At 45.7% G+C, this 21,526-nt stretch overlaps 1 protein-coding gene across 2 annotated transcripts in view; it reads right to left on the reverse strand.

The window, feature by feature from the left end:
• Positions 1-21,526, reverse strand: part of KLHL3 (kelch like family member 3) — a 45,484-nt gene that overhangs the window by 15,812 nt on the left and 8,146 nt on the right. For both annotated transcript variants that reach the window (XM_026858134.1, XM_026858133.1), the window contains 5 exons: positions 17,715-17,836; positions 9,638-9,800; positions 6,547-6,656; positions 1,580-1,696; positions 372-521 (listed from right to left, as the gene is read on the reverse strand). In XM_026858134.1, the coding sequence (XP_026713935.1) occupies positions 372-521; positions 1,580-1,696; positions 6,547-6,656; positions 9,638-9,800; positions 17,715-17,836 (662 nt within the window). The remainder of the gene's footprint in view (positions 1-371; positions 522-1,579; positions 1,697-6,546; positions 6,657-9,637; positions 9,801-17,714; positions 17,837-21,526) is intronic.

The following is a 21,526-nucleotide window of genomic DNA, read 5'->3' on the forward strand; positions in this document are numbered from 1 at the left end:
AGGAAAAGGAAAGACCCTGAGCACTGCAGGCAGCCGCCTGCTGCTGCTCCACGGGTCCACGATTCTCCAGCCGCAGCTCCAGGGGCAACAGCCATTCACAAAAGCACCTGTAGCTGACAAAATGTTTCAAGAGCAGACCCTTGCCCCTGGGAGCAGAGATCTTGCTTCTCCTAAGGGTTTATCTAAGTTTATCCAACTTAATTATGTAGCCTTGGAGGGCACAGGCAGTACCAGAAGAGGGAGTAAAACACTTCAAAGGATGATCATAAAGTTAGTGAGAGCTAATGTGGCAAGTCCACAAACTCCTTTAAAGGACAGAAAATGCCACCAGTAATAACATGAGGTGACACGAAGCGACAAACTCAGCTTACCTTTGGCAGACTAACAGGAGTCCTTGGCTTTGTTCTGGGATTCTTTATCAGTTGCCTTTGATCCAGAGGAAGCAAATGATATTTCATGGCCTCGATAAGGAAGTCTTTACAGGTATTGTTATTCTTGATTAAAGCTTCTTCTTCAACTGTCTGAGAACACGCACACACATGAAAGATCATTTAAACTGAAGTACTCGGTGGCACAGGTCACAAGGAGCTTTGTGGAAAGAACATGAAACCTGGAATTTCTCTTCCAAAGTACCAACATTTAAAAAAAAAAACCAAAAGGAAAACACAGACTTCCAGCTCTTCCCAAAGAAACACATGCAGTAGTAACATTCAAACTTCTCACTTTTTTTCAGTATCACTCAGGAGTAGCAGTGCTCCCTCTGCCAGACACTTAACTCAGCAGAGGAGAATTCACCGGGAGTCTGGGTACAAAATAAGTAATTTCTTTTATCTGAGTCAGAATTTTCTAAGGAGAGGCAAATTTTTTTACTTGATCAGAAGATACAGTTGAGATTAAAAAAATACATGATGGGTTCATCTTGTGAATACCAATTTTATTTCAACTGCATTGATTGAACTGTATTTCAGTGGTTGGACTGGATGATCTTCAAGGTCTGTTTCAACCTAGATGATTCTGTGATCTTTTTAGACACATGATAAAAGCATAGTCAAAGAGCCCATGTGCCAACCCCTTCTTTGGGGATTCTCAGCTCATTATCGAGGCCCAGATCCCAGGCATTAACTCATGAAGAACAATCTCTAAGCCAGAGAGCATCTCACCTACCAGTCACACAGACCCATCTCTATGTGCAAAACGTATCTTAAGCCAAAATTATCACACATGGTGTGTTTTCACCAAGCTAAATTTACCTGTGTGTTAGGGGGGGAAAAAAAAACAACACATACACTTGTAACACCCCCACCTGGGGTGGTTCTGGGTGAAAAATCCAAAGATATTAACTGCTAAATGCTTCCACCAAGAGGGGCTGGAGCTCTGCTCTCAGCACAGGTCATGTTTACCAGAAAGCTTCCGCACACTCATTAATATCAGATTCCACCCAGTTTTTCTTTTTATTCCTCCATTTACAGACTCAGCAACATGTCAAAATTACCCATCGCAGACACAAACAGCCAAGCCATTGATTAAGGAGCTAACAGCAGCTTAAGTGCAAGTATTAATTACTTATTTGCAGACTAACCTGTACAAGATAATCTCTGGGCAAAAGGGGTAGGCGAACATGCTCCATCAGTTTAGCCATGTGCTCTAAGCGAGATTCCTTCTCATAATTTATCCAAGAAATAACCGCTTCGAAGACCTACACAGATAAAGTACAATTAAACGGAGAAAACTGGCTGGCAGAGTCACGTACCCAAAATCAGAAGCATTATGATTTTAAAATATTGAAGGAAGGAGGTGCAAGATCTCTATCAAACAGATGAGAAAGTCATGACTACGCAGAGCACAAGCACCATGGTAGTGAAGAGGTGAGATGACCATGCATATTAATAAGCCACTTCACATCTAGATGTGCTGTATCACTCTCAAAGCTAAGCATGTCTCCAGGACAATCATATCCCTCTTGAACATTAGTCCTGGAAGGCAGCCAGGAAGCTTCATTAGCCTGCTGACATTTGCACTGAACATTATTCATGAAATCAGCCCCAGCGATTACTCCTGGTAACAGAGATGTCCCCTCCTGAAGGAGTCTCGTCACACAGTAAGTCACTACTCTCGCCATCATATTTAATCACTGCACCAGTTCTCCCCCCTCCCCAAAACCCAACTAGTTTTCAGCACGAGTTCACCCCAGGCACAGGAAAAGCCTTGCCTGCAGCCGCGGAGCCTCTGCACTGTGTGCATTTCACCGCTAAAATCACTCGGATATTCCAGCTGGGAAACAAGGACACACTGGACTTTGAGTCTGAACCAAAATCTAGTTTTACTCCCAGATCCAACCGGTTCAGATAAGCATCCAAACTTTGACTCTGTGACAAACTCCTCGCAAACAACCCCATGCAGCAGGAGCCACGCAGAGCCCTGCGCAATGAACAGACGCGGGCAGAAGCGTCCTATGTGGGCTCCAGCATGAATATGTATGTGCTTATATAACCGTGAGCCTCACTCCTCCCAGAAGAAAGGCTTGAAAATGTCACCGGGAGCGGGAAAGTCTTCCTGAGACACCCAGGAAGGCTAGGAGAGGGGCTGGTGCAGTCTCAGATGCTGCACAGCAGGATCTGGATCACTGCAGTGGAGTTTCCCCACAGAGTCAGAAATAAATTCTGACCCTTAACTCACATCTACTGGCAAAATTCCCCAACTGCTCTCGCTACCCAATTACTCACGGGGGGCTGAGCACAGCCCTCTCCCACAGACCCCAGCCGTCCTGTGCTGCCCCCGAAAAGCATCGCTGGCCCTTTGCCCCAGCACACTCGGCGAGTGCCCTTGGTTTCAACTCCCCTCGGGTCACCAAATGGTCAGGCCAATTTGCACAGATATTTTTTTCTTTCTTTCCATCCCTCCCATCCCTCCCCAAGAAACCATTTTGTTTGGTCCAAGGTCACTAATTTGACAAGATCAACCAGAACTGAGGCCACCATCTCTCTCAGTCCCCAATTGTTGCTGGCAAATGTATTTTTGCAGGAGGCACCGGGCAGACACGTCCTCCCACAAAGGAGAGGCAGAGTGCAAAGGGGTTTCTTCCTCTTAGGCAGAACCATATACTTACTTAAAAAAAAAAAAAAAAAAAAAGCAGTAAAGCACCAGCCTTATTTCCCATGCCAACAAATGCTCCTGCTGAACCGTTTGGAATTCAGGATGCTGCAATGAGGATTTAAGCAACGCAACAGGGAGCCACGTAATCAAGCCCCAGCAAACCCAGATGAAGATAACCACTGCAGAACCTTTGACTATTTTGAAATGAAAATATCTAAATAAACAAACAATTTCACTTTGGCTACAGGGCATTTAAAGTGGAAACTAGGTTGTTGTGAGATTTTCAATTGCAAATGAGTGTGGAAGGAGCATAAAGCAAATGTTTAGCCAAACATGCTTCTCATTAACCTCTTCTGCACAAATGCTGAGCTACAGAACATGTCACAGGACTGGGACATACCCAGGTACAGACCAAGATGACAGCTAACAAGTCTCAAAGGAAGGTAAAGCAAATGTGCACAAGGAATAAACTGCTTCCTTGGTGCTGGAGACTGCTCCTCAGTTAGGCATACACTGAGGCTACCCTGCTGTGCCTATTCTAAAAAAAATAAGAAGAATTTTTTCAAAAATCAGTTTCTGGCACCTTTTGTTGGTGTTGATTCCTAATTTTATGAGGAGGAGAAAAAAAAAACCAAAAAAACACCTTAATCCATAACAGCAATATGTCTATTTAAAGGCCACATCTGTTTCCACTAGTGCCATGCCCTCGCTTCGCAGGCTGTGCCCACCACAGACCTCGAGCAGCTGCTGCTGCTCCCCCAGGAGACCCCCAGGTTTTTCCAGCCGTGCATGACCTGTCACCAGGGTGTGATGAAATGAAGCAGTTACCCACACAGCTTTATTTAGAGCAGAGGCACAGGCTGAGTTAGCAGCTGGCACCTGCCTGGCTATTAAGAGCAGCCCTGAGCTTGGGAGGAGCAGATTTCCCACTGTACGGAGCAAAAGGGGGAAAGCCTGGAATATCCCTTCCACTCACTACCTAAGCAAAGAGCAAGGCCAGATGTCTTCCCAGTCTCTTCAGCCAAAAATCCAGTTGTTAGATACTCTCAGGAGTGAGGACTAAACTGTACATCAGTTTCTACTTAATGTCAGTGGTATGAGACGATGAGCCCATTACTGGACTGTTTAAAATCCTCAAATCAAAATCCCAAACCCTTTAAAAAATTTCTTTTGTCACTGTTCTGAGTTGGCAGGAGCCCCTTCTCAAGGGCTGGAAGCCCCTCCATTTCACAAATCATATATAACTATGAATAAACGTGACTTTTTAGAGTTTTTCCTTGCTTGCACACACTTCTATAATTAAAGAGCTAATTAGGTCAGGTACAGAAAGCATTGATAAAACTGTCTTCAAAGTACTCAGCTATAACAAAAAGAGCATGAAGGGCCTAAAACAAACATTTGCTGTAGGCTGAAAGGGCCCGTGCGACTGCGGAGTCTGGCAACAGCAAGGGGGAAAGGGAGAGAAAGGAGCATAATCTTTGCCTAACAGGGAAAAGTCACCATTGTACAATTGAAACACATTTCTGTGGTAGCAGACAATTTTTGTCGTCCTGACGGCCTATGGATAGGAGTACGCCAAAATTTGTGGAGATAAAAAAAATATATTTTATTAGGCCAATTGATATTATTTGGGAAGGGCGGCAGAGGAAGGGGAGAACACACAAGCTTTTTTGGGCACACATGCCTTGAAGCATTGTAAGGGCAAAACTCCCCTCCCTTTCCCTGGCAGGACTGAGCTATAACATTTCCCACTGACCCAGAGATGGCAACACTGGCTCTCAGGCTGTGGCACAGGTGTGAGACTCGGTCAGAACAGGAACAAGAAAGCCTCTCGTGAAATCTGGCTCTGACAACTTAGCTCTCAAATGTTTGAAGTGCCTACTTACACAATCTTGTTGTTTAAAAATAAATAGCTATCCATCACATGTGCACATGCATACACATAGATAACCTGTGTATGTCTGCACAGATATACACACATATGTATTTATATATATATTTTTTTTTCTAATATATATCTCATACATTAGCAGAGAGAAAGAATAAAGGTCAGGAAAACTGACTGCCTGTCACGAAGTGAACACAACAGCAGCATAGGAGTCTGTCCCCAATTTTCAGCACATATTTCATGTTTACGTTCCAATCCCATTCTCTGCCTCTCTCTTCTGTTATTTGTATCTGTTGTTCTGAACGTGCAGCTTATGCTTACGTTTCCTTCCACTGCCTTGCATTCTCAACTTTTACAATCAGCTAAAGAAATACTGGTTTTGATTGTATAAAGCTCAGATGAGGGGGGGGAGTACTTTGATTTCTCTGGGCACAAGGCCAATAAAAGCTTTTTAACAATGCTGCACAGGACTGGAAAAATTGGTTACTAAACTTGCACTTCCCTTTGCAGGCTGTTTGGCTCACACAAAGCAATTCTGCTGCGAGTTCAGGCCATTTGTTTTTTCCCTTTTTGGCCCTGCCTGTGTGGCACCTCGTAGGACCCCGCCGAGATGCCCACGCTAGCCCCACGCCTGCGGAAAGGAAGCCTCCGAGTTTGCTGGCTCAGGATCTACACGAAGCATCGCTGTACTCACACCTCACGTGGTGCAGGTTTTCTGGCAAGCTTTAGAGTCCCTGTGGGCCCAAACACCCGCCTGTCTGCAGCCCAGAGGGGTACACACACCAGGGGTGCACCAAGCACGCTCAGGTCCAGCTTCACCCCCCAGAATGCACGTGTTCAACAAGGGTCCTGAAGTTACGAGCTCTTCTGTAGTCTCCCACAAGTGTCCATCTCCCCATAGCAACAGTTTGGAGGTGTGCTGAGGGCTCAAGGCACACACCTCTCCCCAGAAACCCGCTGTGGGTCACTCAAGAAGCCCACACCAGAGAAAGGGGCTGGACCTGGTGTTCACCAAGTACTGGTCAACCCTCCTTCCCAGAACTACAGACTAAAGATGTGCTGAACATTTCAGCCACAAAACATCAACCAGTGCCTTTTCTCCCCTCTTCCATTCAAGAAATGGAATTCCAAGAACAATGTTTACTTCCCTCCATTTGGTTGTGGGCCTCCTTTAGTTTTTCTGTCCAACATGCAACAGAAGGCAATACTCTTCCCTGGCCTAATTAAATTCACCTTTTTTTTGAGGTTTTACAGCAGGTAACAAGAGCTTTACACAACAGCAGATGGGAGGTTCCTCGTTTTCCAGAGAGGGAAGGTATTTGGTTCTGGCCCCCAGGGCTTTTGGAAGTGATATGGATCTGAGAATCATTACTTCCTGCAAAGAACAACCAAGTGAAGGTCATTTTTATGTGTTTTTAGGATTCACATTATTTTTAATTTTCCTTTCACGTGAGCTCTGTTGGAAAATGGCCCCTGAAGAGCATAACATGAGAACAGTTCCTGATGTAAGATCTATAAACATTCCAGCATTCTTACATTCACTGTTGCTATACAATTTACTGTACCTTTTCTTCAGAGGAGACCGTGAGCTTGTCACTTGATATTAAACTGCAAACCTGGTCCAGACTAAGGCTAAGAAATTCTTCTCCTAGCATCACCTCAGGGAAGTGCTGCTCTGTTCAACAAATGAAAAGGGGGAACAGAAAATTATAATGAAATCCATGCTTTAAGTCAAGGGAAGGACTACAGCATTCAGAGAACTGCTATTATTACAGCTCTGAGCACTCGAGACAAACAACACGCTGTGACTGCATGACGGAACAGGAACAGAAAATAGTCTCAGAGCAGGTTAAAGGAATTTGATGTTATTTCAAGTAGCACAAGCCCCATGAGACAATTTCATAAATAACACTAAATGGGAGCTTAACTTTTTGAAAAGCCACAAGGTACCTTCCAGTGGCAAATAGGATTAGAAGTGCCAACTGAAAAAAGTGACAACGCTTTTCTGAAGTAGTAAATAAACTGGCCACCTCGAGATTCAGTTCTTGCCCACTTCAACAAGCTAGGCAGCATCAGATCCGCTCAACACCTGGATGAGAGACTCCAGCAAGAGCTCTTGATACGCGTAGGCATTCAAAGGAAAAGCCCACCTTTAACATGAATCGGGCAGTTTGGTGCCCACGCTCAGCAGCAAACAGTGAGGGATCCCAGGGCATCCAGCTGAATTTGTATGTGCGACGGGGGCACAGGGAGAGATGGTCAAGGGGGAGGCTCATCCCACGTACGTGCATGGGATCAGCTCTCCTCCTCTCTGTCCACCTTTTACTTCTTCCCCTCAAATGTGTAAATTTAACCTCTCTCCTGCTCCAAACCCTCAGCACCCATCTTCCCCAGCAGCTTGACCCTTTCCACTCAAGTCTGCAACTGAAGAAGTTTATTTTTCTCTCTTTTTGCCTCCAAATCCCTCCATGTTGTAACTTTGGGAGCCACTTGAAAACCAAATACACATCACTCTTTATAATCCCAAATGGGAAGAATTATGACTGATTGCAATACACGTCCAAAAAAGGATCATCTAATCTGTCAAGCCGTACATCTAGCCGAAGGGCACTAGGAAAGAATTACTTTCTAAAAAATAATTTCTAGGTCAAAACCATTATTAGCCAGTTGCAGACAATTTTAGTTTTGCAAGCATTGGTTACATACACGTCAATTTAATCTCACCTGCCATTTGCTGAGTCTCACTTATCTTTGGTTGAAATACAGAAACACGAATCTCAGACACTTCATCTGAAGCAGCTTTTTTCAAGCTCTAATCTTTAGCTTTGAGAAGCTCAGACTCATGTATTCAAAGAGCTCCCTCCACAGCAAGATCTGCCTCTAGTTTTCACATCTGCAAAGTGCTTTGCCTGCCAAATAGCAGTACCCCAGGGACACAAGCTGGAGTAACTTCCAGAGAGGAGCTCCCTGGAGACTGCACCTGAAACTCCTCACCAATGCTGGTGCTGCAGAGGACACTTGTGCTTCCCCAACCATGGGCCCTACTCGGACTAATGGGGACCAAAACACCACAGCTAAGCCAAAGGCTCTGACTAAAACCAGCAGTATCTGGATGAACTTTAATACTCAGCTGTGTTGGAAATCATATATAAGATCTAATGAACTCTTCTGGCCTTAAATACTCGAGAAACAGGAAATGTTCCCCACACAGTAAGCTGGATGCACTCTGACTTCTGGATACAATCTCCTATTCATTCTGGACTGGCATCTGGCAGTAGAAAGATATTTGATCTCTTGTTATTAGTTGGAAGCAAGTAAAAATATCTACTGATTTGAATTAAGTAACTCGTGCCTGTATCAAGAAGGCTCCTCCACCTACTGAAGTTATCCATTGGCCAGAACTAAGCATTTCTCAAGTAACTGAGCTCATGCATGCATGGACTCTTGAGCTTGGGGACTTCTGTCTTGGTTTAATGCTGTTACATAAATAACATAGTGAAAAGAATTTTAATGGCATTTTTATTAATGGAGTTCCATTAACATTACATGGGCTGTTGTACTAACTGGGACTTATGAAGACCAATAAAACAACAAAGCAGACTTTCTAATTGCCAAACAACCAAATAAATATACAGTGAATGCACTGCTTGTTGGGTTAAAGATTAAAAAGGGCCTGGAAGCAAGGATAATGAGATATTACAAGCAAGCTTTTATACAGTTAACCATTCCTTCCAGGGTACCTTTTCCTCCAGGGGATAATACACCCAAAGCAGCTGAAAAGGTTTTACTTTTATTTGCAGGACAATAGGGGAGGACTTGGTGGGCACGTTTTTATTCCACTGAGCCTACTTATGGTCCAATTAAGGACAAAACCGGACCAAGGGGAACGATGCAGGACAGAGCAGGTGCTCTGGGAGACAGCAGGTGTATTTCTCCCTATACAAATAGACAGAAAAGCAAACTGAGTAGAGAAAACTACTAGCTTGTCCCAAGCAGAGGTCAAGGGCAACTCTGCTGGAGGAGACTGGAAAGTGCCAGGGAGTTAAGAGCATGGGGCTGCTTGGAACATCTTTACATTTACAACACAGAGGAGAAATGCTGAAAGCCATTGCCTCCACCTACTTACTGCAACCAAACACATCCACCCTCGAGGAAACAAGAGTCTGTCCACCCCTGGGGTAAGTGGCCATCACTCCACAGATCAGAGGCTCAAACTGCATGACAATTTTAGCTGAGCATTCCCACTTGTACCCACAAAATTTAATTTTGCCCAGCGCCATTTATTCCTAGAATAAATCCCCAGCATTGCCTACTGTTCTCATGGGGCAGCGCACATGGAGGGGACACCAGCATGCCAACACTGTGCTGTTGAACACACAGCCAAAGAGCTTACTAGGAACATACTAAGGAACTATTCTGTGGGCTGGAATCCAGAGGATCAGGGGTTTTTTACCTCCTTAGGTGTTCCCCTGCAACCCAAACACATTTCATGACTTGCAGCATCACAGAAAGTTGCAAGTCTATAACATGATAAAATATTCCCTTCCTGTTCTAATACTAGAAGCATGAAGAGACCAACCAGGATGTGCTGATCTTGCTCAACCTACGAGTCGCTGTACCTGGAAGCAGGTTTAACTCAGAAAACCCTGCCCTCACCTGCGTAGGCATTTGCCTGTTGCAGCAGTTCAGTACACGCATGCACGTCAGCAAAAGCTCGGATTCCAAGGCAGTTTGTGGGATGCAGCTGGGACTGAAGAAAGTCACAGCAGTTTTTTCTAACATCCATCAATTGCAGTAAACTAGCAGCTGGTAACAAAACCTGTAAAGGCAAGAAAGGGGAATTAGAGTTGGCATCAAAGAAGTTCTGATTCACAGCTTGCACAAATTAGACGCAATTCCTCTACAGACAGGGACACATCGCTGCGGGGTATGAGAAGGAAGGTTAAAGTTTTAGCATTATCCATATGCAGAAGATCCCCATCCGTGCTGTGAGAGATGGAAATGGCTACCCCATGCTGGGCTAAAAGCAGAGCTCTTCTCATGTCTTCTCCCCACAAGACCTCAAGGCAGGTAAAGGGAGGATAAAACACAAGCAATTACAGGTGCACCTGAATTTCTGGCTTTGCTGCAGGTAGGTCCTGCACATAGATGATTTTTCTTTTTCCCTGAACACCTTTATATTGTTTATATGTGTTATCATCACATTCAAAACCCATGGCAGCCCAGCACTCCTCAAAGCCTTGAAACTTTCTTATTTCCAACAAAACCATATTAGCCTGTGAGCAGGGTGCCCCAACTGCCATGTAAAAGAGGGAGTTCACAGGAGCTCAAGCAGGTTTTGGTGACAGCAAAGCTCTCGGGAAAGATGGGACCAACTATTCAAACCAACAACACTCATTTTCACTCACACAAAACACTGTGGTTCACGACTGCATCTGAAAATGAGGTACTGCTTTCTATCTACAAAACTCAGTGCAGAAAAGGGAGACAGAGTGGATCAGAAATGTGACATCTGTTGGAAAAAACACCTTTGAGGCACGTGAGCAGGACAGGAATTAGAAGATAAAGTCAGTTGGGATGTTACAGCCTGGGACATCAGCTACTTCCTTTCTTACATCGTACAGCAACTGCAGACGTGTCTTACTCCAGCTCTTCCACAGCTCTCGCAGCTTCACACATGTCCTTCCAACTGGGCATCTGGGCTCACCATCTGAGCACAGATTTCCGGAAAATTATTTCCGACTCAAAAACCCTAGCAGCTGTTAAACAAAACAAATAAGTTAACGGCATTCACCTCCCTGGATCTCGATGGCAGGGAAGGGAAAAAGATGTCCCCTCCCTGCCCCTGCCCACCTGCACCCACAGTCCTGTTCCACATCAGGGCAGGACACTCACAACCTGCCCCAGGTCTTTTCTAAGCCACTGACATATTCCAGCTCCAGCTCAGCTACACGGTGTCTAACTGCTGCCAAGCAGCCACTCCAACAGGTAACAATAAAAAAACCCCACAAAGCAATTAACCTGTAAGCCCATTTTGGCCCAAGCCTCTTGGTGCTAGAAGGAGATTAGTTTGTGGTTTTGATTAAATCAAGATAGCAATGCTCTCGCATTTTTGAAACCTAGCTGTGAACCACCTTCTATCTAGCTGAACCATCTCCTTGTATCAGCAGAAAGGTGAGCACCGGAGCTGCATAAGGGCTGGGGGTAAAGAAGTCAGACTCCCTGCAAATCATCTCTGGCCAGATACCAGGCAGAGCTTCCTCCATGTACCCCCCACCCATCCAGTGTGCATGCCTGCAAATCCAGGTAGGCTGCTTACCTGTGTTTTGGGATGTTGCCTCTAAAACAGAAGATACTCACTACTACCACTAATACCCACTACAGCCCCTGGACATCCTAGTGCTGCTATTACAGCTTCATGCTGGCTTGAGAGGGCAGAAAGAGCCTTACACCACTGCAGTTATTGGGAAAGGGACATTATCATACAGTACTTTTCAGAAGTAGGATATAAATAGCCTATCAAGAGATGAGTGGATTTTCTCTTTTTTATTTCCCAGCTGAACATCTCGCCACTCATCTTGTTTTTACCAGGGAAGGCGAAAAGCAAGCAAAGGATATCCGCTAGCACAAAGTCTGTTTCCTTTAGAAATAACAAGAGGAAATGCCCTGCCTAAACATGCAGCAGGACCAAACTGCAACCCCATTAATATCCAGGCAAGTGACTCACTTGGGTCAGGATTTGGCTCTTAATATTTGAGCTCCAACCACTGTGAATGATTTAGAGAGCTGGCTGCCCTACCAGATGGGCCTCCATACCAAAACCACACATCTTTTAAAACTATGTCAAAATTACCTGCTATCGCTACTGAAACTTGTTTAGCAAAGAATTCAGTTATGTCCAGGACCTCATCTATGGGGTGTGTGTGTGTATATATGAGCCATAACCATCTCTCTCAGCTGTGCTCCCTCGCTCTGCAGACCGTGCACAAATCTCATGTTTTACACAACATTGCCTGTGCAATTAAATACTTCCATAAACCTTTGATGTCTCCGAACTAGAAACATCTTTCAGCCAAAAGTGTTCTTCAATAGGCAGGGCATTAACTTCAGAGACTGGGGTTAGTTTCCTGCTCTGACACATCCTTGGCCAAAGGTTAACCCACACCATTCCTCCTCTGCAAAATGGGGACAGGAATATTTCCCCAAGACATGGGGAATACATCCCAAGGGGATGTATTAAAGCTTATAAGGAGCTTTGACAGTTTAGTCAAATTGGAAGCCAAGAAAGAGTACTGGCTGTAACCCTCTGCAGCACGTCCAGGGCCACAGCTGGGACTGCACATGGACCCAAAGAGGGAGACAGCTCCCAGGCACCCTCACAGGGGAATCTGTACCCAAGGAAACAAGCAGATGTTGTGTTTGCAAGACAGATTAAATAGTCTGTTTTACATGAACAGCTCTAAACTGCACAAGTATTGGAGATAAAACTACATTACTGTAACGTGGCTCTTCAGTGCAAGGAAGGCAGTTAGGCTTTATCACTCCCCAACTGCTACCAGGCAGTGCAGAGGGTGAACAACAATGCTTCTACCTAAATGCTCCACCTGGGGTGAAATAGCCCAGGGTCAGGCATGGGTGACAGGACCAGGGAGCCACAAAGCCTCTCCAGGGGAAGGACAAAGGATACAGAGGTGAGAGAGGAAACAGGGGAGCAGCTGGCAACTTCCCTCCTGACCCACCTTTTCCAACCTCACCATACAGAGCAGATACACTGTCCCTTGGTTAAACAGCAGGGTAAAACTGTGGAGAATCCACATCAGACCCAGCACAGTCCTCTGAGGTCAAATCCACCAGTTTCTCCTCACCTTTCTGTTAGGCCACTCCAATTTAAAAGACCTTCTATTGGCCTAGGAAGGGCCCCCACCTGCTCTAACACCCCAGAGAAGTCAGCCCTGCTGTTGACCAGGGCTCTCCAGCGCTCCAGGAGGGCTATGCACAGCAAGGAACTTTTGCTTGAGGAGGGAAGATAGTCCTGATTTACTGTGTCTCCTAAAGCTGAGCTGAAAGGCTCTCTGCCTCACGCTGCGCTTGCAACTCCCGTAGTTGCAGCTTTTGGAGTGAACAGGGAGGAGGGAGATGAACTGACCCACTTATCATAACTCTATCATCAAAACTGCATCTGCCACAGATACTCTCCTTCCTTGCTGTGAAGTCCTAAGTCCCCAGGGAGAACTGAGGTGCAGAAGCACACTTCTGAAAAGGAAATGCTACAGCTTCTGGCAAAGCTTTTTTCTTCCTTTCTCAAGCCATTTTTTATTACAATTACTATGCAAAGCTGACAGTTTCAATATCTGTTTCCTCCAGACAGCTGATTTCAGATTTTATTCTTTCTATATGAGCCATATCTCAAGCTGTGGTAGTATACAAGAACACATCACACCTCATTCGTAAGAATGTAATTGCAAAATCAGGTTAATCAGAATTTTTCCCAGGGAATTATTACAACCTTAATGGTAATGACTTAATTGGGAGGGTAATTCTCAGGCTGCCTCCAAGTAATTAAGTGCCATCAGTAAGGATGGGCTGGACACACGGAAGAGGGACTGTAGTCACTGTCTACAGCCAGAGGTCCAGGTGCCTTCACAGGATCACCCTGGAGAACAAGAGGCCTCCTCCTCCTCCCAAATCTCTTCAAACACCTCTGCACATGGACGCTGTGTTGAGCTGCTTCTCCATTGCTGGACTTCACCCATCACTCTTCACTGAGCTGTCAGGTTTGATATGAATGTTGGAAAACAAGCAGCAACGCAGCCAGTTCAGCTGCAAAATCAAGACTTAACTGAAAAATTGAAGGAAGCAGCACATTAAAACTGCCAGCTATTCTGTACAGGTATGAGGAGCAGCAGGTCCTGTTTGACATGTGCATGTGGCTTCCATCCAAGCCAACCAGGGCTGCACGTGAGCACCTGTGAACTTTGTCAAGTCGCTTACTTAAGTTCTGACTTACAGAAACTGCACAGCACAATTTTCTTCCAAATAAGTTTATCGAGCTCCACCTTCAGATGAATGAGAACTTCCCATCATGGATACGAATCTTTACAATCAAACTTGATGTGGGGTGCAACAGAAGAGGAACAGCAGAAGGCAAACAGGGACAGAAATCCCAGGATGGATTTTTTTCTGAGACTACAACATGACTGCAATGAAGACAGAAATTCTTCCATTGCTCCATGCCTTCCAAACAAGTGGGAGGTTAAATCCCAAATGTGTGTTCAGAGGTAAAACACTGCTCAGCCTCTCTATCATCCATTATCCCTGACCCCACCTACTGCTGCCTCTCTATTGCTTTGAAATCTCACTCCAAAAACAAAGTTCCAATGATAAAGCAGGATCGCATTTGTTGGGGTGATTCTCACCCACATACTCCCAATGTTGTTAGAAGAGAGTATTCGCTCCCACAGGAGCTCAGTACTTTCCTTCATCAAGCCAGGGGGGACTGAAAATCCCCTTTACCTGCACATTTGGGACATTCTGTTGAGGAGAAACTGAATGAACTCCCCCCAGTAATTCACTACATAGACAATGATTGGAACTGACTGCACAGGCTTGTTCCCTTGTACACACATCCGTCCTTACTTAAAAGAAAAGAAAAAAAAAAAACCAAACAGAAAAAAAAAACCAACCACAAACCTAAACCAAAACACTCTGTACAATGAAATGACAATCAGCTACAAAAACACGTGCTTAGAAAAAGAGTTTCACTTCCTGAACGCCACACCAGGCCTATAAAAAAAAAAAAAAAAAAAAAAAAAAAAAAAGACAGGTTTCTATTAGAAAGGAAACAACAAAACTACTGTAAAAAGACTTTTTGTTGTGAAGTGCTGGCCGCCACACAGTATTGGAGCACGCTTGGGAACACTCATTCCTGCACTCCATGTTACTGCTCATCTTTTTCTCATTTCAGTTCTGCTCTCATCTTATTTGGCTCACTGACAAGATACTGTCTTTTCATTTATTCACATTCGGGTAGCTTGACTGCATCTGTTTGGTTAATGCCATTTAGCAATCTTTTTTCTTGTAGTTTCTACACTGAAATTACCTGGCACCTATAGCCAGAAATTACTTCTTACAGCTGCTGAGGAAGTCTGAAAAACCCCTGTAAAAATGTCCCTTTATAAATGCATTAGAGCACAGGACACGGCAATAGGAGACCTCAAGAGATACCCTCTGGGACAAGAGAAAAGTCTTACCCTGCCCAAACAAGCCTGTGAAGGAACACCGCTGAAACAACAGTCACTACCACCAAGGCATCCTTCCAGCTGGATGGCCGACACAAAGCTGTGCAGCAGGAGGATGTGACAATGCAAGGGACCAAACCTGCTCACTTCTTCCTAAGACTGACACTGCTAATCCAAACCAGAGACTTCAAGGACGTTAATATTTTGTTGTACATGTTGTTTGCCTTCATTGATGTGAACCTTCCCAATGAATCACAGAATATTCTTTTCTGTAAACTTTTCTTCCTGTGGCTGCAGGTGAATATTAATGTATTTATGGCATTTTGTTCAGGGGCAAAACACCCAGAGACGGGATGGAAATTTCTCTTTAAACTTTCTATTGCTTTTATCACAAAATTATATTAACTTCCGCAAAACATTTTCAGCATGGACATTTTTAAAACATAATGAAATTTGAACTCAGTTAATCTTCCATTAGTTCAGCTTCATTTCTTAGCTCCCATCAATTAATTTACCTCCAACCTAAGGAGTTACTCACAGAGCAGTTATTTAAATAAATCCTGTAGTAAAAAGACCTACTTGACTAGACTGGGAAAAAAACACTATGCCCAAACCTTAGTGTAGTAGTCAAACTTCTATTTTATCTTACAGTCTGAGATACGGAAGCCAAAATATAGACAGGGCTCTTACTTTTTTTTTTTTTTTCAATTCCTAGGCCACGGAAGGCAGGCTTTGGTTAGGTTTTACTTAAAAAGATAGCTTTCCAGTTGCTCAGAAAAGGTAACATCTGGACTTCTTCAGTGACCTTCTGGGCAGGTCTACGCTGCCAAGGCAGAGCAGGACTGAGTTGGCTCTCCAGCCTGCTCCAGCTCCTGCAACGCTGCTTCTGCCCAGGTGCAGCTGCACTCCAGCACCGAGAGGCTCTGGTGGGAACACAGCCAGAGCACACGTAGTCACTTCAAGAAAGCTCCATTCAAGGCAGCCTGACTGGGGCCAGCGCACACCAGATGGTATCCTGAGTGCAGCACGTCCCACGTGCCGAGTGGGTGCTTCTGGGCCACCTAACAACCAGCAGCATGGAAGGAAAGCATACGTTTCAGAACGCACGTGGATATACTCTTCACATTTCCCACAGGAAAAGGGACCAGCCTGAGAGCATGTAAATGTCATTTTTCCTCCAGCAATGGAAGATCCCAGACATCCAAGGAACTCCACCCCAGTTTCCCGCTGAAGTAATGTTATATCTCCCTGACTATAGACTGTAATTAAGAGTGGGTTAGACAGCAGACAGCTCGTCCAGGCTGTGGACAACCAACCCACAGTTGGGTTTGAGCCTCAACTTCTTGGCTGTAATGGCACCTTGAAGGTCTCCTCACTGCTGGTCTTCAGCCTCACCACAGGACAACCAGGGTCCACACTCTACCACTGTGACAACTGCCAGGTTGAGTGCATGCGAGAAAGTCAAGCTTGTAAAACTGGAGGGCAGAACGGGCAAGAAAAATGCACCCCCAGACTTAAGTCACAAAGGATAGCACAGGGCTTAGACTGCAAAGTGGACATAGCTTGGGGTTTTGTCCAAGTTCATGTAGGAAGAACAATGGGTCAGCAAGAACCTGCACCCTCCCTGAGGGACTGGAGCAGAAGAGGATGTTCCATCCACAGAAAAAAACTTTATTTCAAGCCGAACTAGTCTAATTTTGCCATCTTAATTAGGTCAACAGAATGCACACAGCAGCACTGCCCCTCTCTCCTCAGCATCACGGACACAGACTTGTCACCCTGATCAACATCCAAGTCACAGAGAGGAAGACAACAGACTCCAACTGCCATGTGCAAACAAAAATGGAAAACAACCAAAAAGCACGTCTGCACACAAGCTCCCAGCGTCCCTTCCAGAAATCAGTGGCTAAGTGCAGAGCCGTTTTCTTACCACAAATACAAGTGGAATCAAAGAAAAAGCTTTACCAGCAGCCACAGCCACGTGACACAGCAAAATGCTCTTCCTGGGCATCCTGCTTTATCTGTAGGCTGCCTTTCAATTAAAAAAAAAAAAAAAAAAAAAAAAAGAATGCTGTCATTTGAACAATATATTTCACTCAAAGCTCTGCTAAACAACTCAAACTACCCAGAAGAATTTAAAAACTAACAACCAGATTCCTCTGCCATGACCTTAAAAACAACATTTGACTTGCTGCTTGTTTCAGTCTATTTTGACCTTCGACAGACTGACCCACAAGTCAGCACAGCTTCTTGGAAGGCAAATGCCTGCTCTGGTTAGAAAAGCTCGACACAAAAGCTAAATGCAACATGACTTAAGTGCTGGGAAAGCAGCAAAGTGCCTAAAGACTAAACAGAGGCTGGAAGTAACTCTTTTCAAGCTCAACCTTTTGCTTTCTGCAGCCTGAAGAGATCACTCAACCCCCTCAAGGACCTGTGCCTTTAAGTTTCAAAGCTTTTTACTCGGGTGTCCACAGCAGCTGCTGAACCAGACCTACCTGCACGTTCTCTTCCGTGACCTCGATCTCAGCAGTGTAGATGTAATCAATCAGCTTCCTCAGGGTCTGCCCATCAACGTCTTTTATCTCAATCTTCTTGGCTTTACTTTCAGACATGTCTCCTGAAATTCATTGCAAAAGGACAGTTAGTTTGCTTTGCAAGACCTCATTGCAGGCTCTTATTCCCCATACCTCCAGCACATCCTCCTGGTATCTGACTAAAAGACTGCCCTGGCACAAGCTCAATTTCTTGCCAGAAAAGAACGTGCCATGGTTCACCAGTATTCAAACACATATAGGGAATAAAAAAAAAAACAAACCAGCATGACCCTCAACCATGTCTCAGCACAGAGACAGATTCAAAGAGAATGTGGACAAGACAATATTTATTAAAAGTCTTTTTTTAAATGTTATATATATATATGGCTAGATGAGTAAGTTGCAACAGCTGAGTTAGGGTGCTTTGTGGTATACCCTACAATAAAAGCAAGGCAGCATTAGCGTCTTTCTTTAGAAAGCACCTGAAACCTGCTGAGGAAAACGAGCACACATGTCAGCAGTTACATCCAGTGCGCTGCAAGCTTCTCTCCTAAATTACCCTGTTGTAACCTGTTCACACAGTTACAGCTTATGCAAAGCATCTCTGCAGAAGGCTGTATTTCTCATCTCTCACCTTCCCAACCTCACACCTCAGAGGTGAGGCAGCCTTTGGATCCAAACTGTAGCCTTTCTTCAAATAAATAACTTGGAAAAAAAATATGCAGAACTAGAGCAATAATTTCCCCTGTATACTTGTATATACAAGTAAAAGCCGTATCTGTGTAAAAGCCCATACATGAACCAGTGCTTCATGTGCGCCTTCCCCATTGCTGTTGTGGCCAACGCTGCGCAGGCACCACACACACATACCCCATGTGTAACAGGAGCATGCCACAGGAACAAAAGCATGCTGTGAGGAGGAGGAGAAAGGACTCTCGGGGCCCTTCCAGCATCCACGCACAGTGACCTCACCTGGGTTTTAATCACCAATATCTGGAGGAACCACAGAAAAGAAAGAACAAATTCCCGAGCAGAAAGAAAATGGTAAGTGAAGAAACAAAGCTAAACAAAGGCGAGTGTGAAGAAGTGTGAATTCTTAAACCTGGGCATGAGTAATCACTACTCTAAGAAATCTGGTGACTCAGTACTGCTGTAGGATTGAGAGGAAAAATAGTTCCTGCAATCTACGGGAGAAGTAATTACACCCTACATCTCTGTACAGCGTGCAACAAGACATGGCCAGGCACATTAAGTGCACAGCAGAGTTGGATGCTAAATGGGGTCCAAGGCTGAGCAAAATCTAGATCCTGGAAATGGAACTTCGCAGGCTTCACTTATGCCAATAAGGAGGTAAATAAGAGGAGTGGGGTCAGCCCGTAAGTATTAGAAAAGCCAACAATGTCCCAAGAGAAATGTAGACTGCAGTAATATTTGCCCCAAATTCAATTTTTAAAATGAAATAATGAAATGTTATTCAGAGAAGCCCATGAATGCAAATGTATGAGTACAAAGGGATAAACGACCTACATTTGGGAAGCTTTCAAAGCAGGTAGGACTTTTTAATTGACAAAAAAACTGTCAATCTCCTCCACACATTTCCTCACTCCCCCAAAAAAAACATCTCCAGAGATGAGAGCGGGCTTCTGACAACAGGCCAGTCCCCATCAGCCTACGTGGAGGTGCCCGTAAGGAGCACCCAGGCAAACCCCACCCGCAGAGCCAGGGGCAAGCGGAGCAGCCGGAGCCCTGCGGCATCCGTGGGGCAGAGGGGAGGCTCAGACACACACACACCCGGAGAATCGATGCAGAAATAGTTTGGAGGGACCGATCCAATAACGTCATCTGTCTTTGTGGTGTTCATGTGACACAGACAACAAAAATAAAGGCTGTGTGGGCTTTCACACCCACCAGCAAGCTGCCAGCCCTGCATGCTAACGGCCTCCACTGACTCTGCTCTGGTAACAGCCCAGTGCACGATGAGAAAAGGGGAGTCCCGTGTGCTGTGCCCCACGGTCGGATGGGACCCAACCCCTCCGGCCACGCTGGCACGACCCAGTGCCTGCCACCTGCCAGAGGGTGCTGCTCCGGACAGGCCTCTAATGCCGCGGAGCAAGGAAGAACCTAAAGACACCACAAGTGAACCAAGGCAGGGGTTGGTGCAGAGCAGGAGCAGGCCACACACTGCCTCCTCCTCCAAGCACAGACCAAAGGCCAACGCTGCCTCTAACACATGGCAGCAGGCAGAGGAGTGGTGGGTCAACTACAGCATCTCATCGCACATCCCTTTGGAAAAAAAACCCCACATCTTAAAGCCCACAGAACCCAACCCCCAGGATGTCTTTCCTAAGTCAGACTCAAGCCTCACCTACCTTAGTTACAGAATAATTCGAAGCACTAGCATCATCTCTCATACCTAAGGGCTGTGCAGAGAAAGGGCTGCCCTGCACAGACCCCGTCCCCACACCGCTGCGCATGGGCAGACATGAGGGACAGGGCAGAAGGGAGCAAAGGCAGGTAAAACAGGCAGAGTGGCTCCAAGCAGACCCTCTTTAGGGGATAAACTTTGCAGATAGCAGCCCCTCGTGAAGGTAAGCCTTCATGCATCACACTCAACACCCAGCAGTGTTCTCTCCATTCCCCTTGGCTCACAAGGGCAGGGAGAGAGCAGAGCTCTCCTGCTCTGTCACACAGTCAAAACTGCAGCAGCTCACAGCGCCTTGTTTACCCAGCACAGCAGCTTGCCCTGCCTCCTACGTACTGCACTCCAGAGAGACTTCCCAGTGCACAGCTACAGCTTTTGTTGTTTCTGAAGTCAGAGATGTGCTGAAGGAAAACCCGAGTGCGAGGGATAACAAAACCGCAGCCTCTTGCGCATGGGGGCGGGTGCTTTGAAGCAGCACCCCAGCCCTGCAAGGGAGGTTTCTCACTGCTGCTTCCTCCTTCAGCACTTCTGAAGCTTCCCCAGGTATCTCACAGGACCACTCCTAGCAGCATAACTGAAATATCTGTTTCTCTTTCTGAAATGATTGTGTTTTCTTCTAAATGGATAGAAATTCCTGTCCTCAGGCATCCCCGTGTAATGGTGCCAATGAGCACTGGCCACCATCCAAAACGCTCTGGAAAGTCCCTACAGGAATGGGCACTCGGTCCCATTTCTCCTTCAGTAATGGAAGATACAAGTGGAAGATGTGCCTGATCATTTTCGGACTTCCCAGGGCTATTTCAAAGAGGAATGCATAACCAGAAGACACTAGATGGTTTAGAAAAGACCCCAAGGTCATCACAAGGTTATTCATAAGCCCCAAGTCAGGCCCAACCAACAGGGACAGGGCCTGCAGAGCAAACATCAGGCAAAGGTGGATGAGCTGGGGGTCTCAGTTCGGTTACCACTGACCACTCACCACCACGTGGCTGCCGGCGCTGTTGGGGGACCCCCCCAGCTCCCCAGTACTCCTCCAGTGGGGACTCAGCGTGCACAAGCAGCTCCTGCCCAGTCCTGCAAACACCCACATGGTGCACCTGCCCCCAAGTCATTGGGTTGCATCGCTGATCCAGACCTTAGAAATTTGGGACTAGCAAGGCCAAAAGCGAAGGAAAAACTGGTCTTTGCCTGACCTACTGCCCCCCGGGGACATGTCAGAGGGAAGGGACTGGCAGGCACCAAGGCTGTCACCCAGCCCAGCCACATGACAGCGGTTAGCTGCTTACTGTTTAACTCACAGCGTGAGGGATTACACGGCCCGGAGAATTCCTCCATGGAAACATGAGCAGCC

Source organism: Athene cunicularia, assembly GCF_003259725.1.
Source record: "Athene cunicularia isolate RWA chromosome 13 unlocalized genomic scaffold, athCun1 chr13_part1, whole genome shotgun sequence".
In the NCBI taxonomy this organism is placed as follows: Eukaryota; Metazoa; Chordata; class Aves; order Strigiformes; family Strigidae; genus Athene; species Athene cunicularia.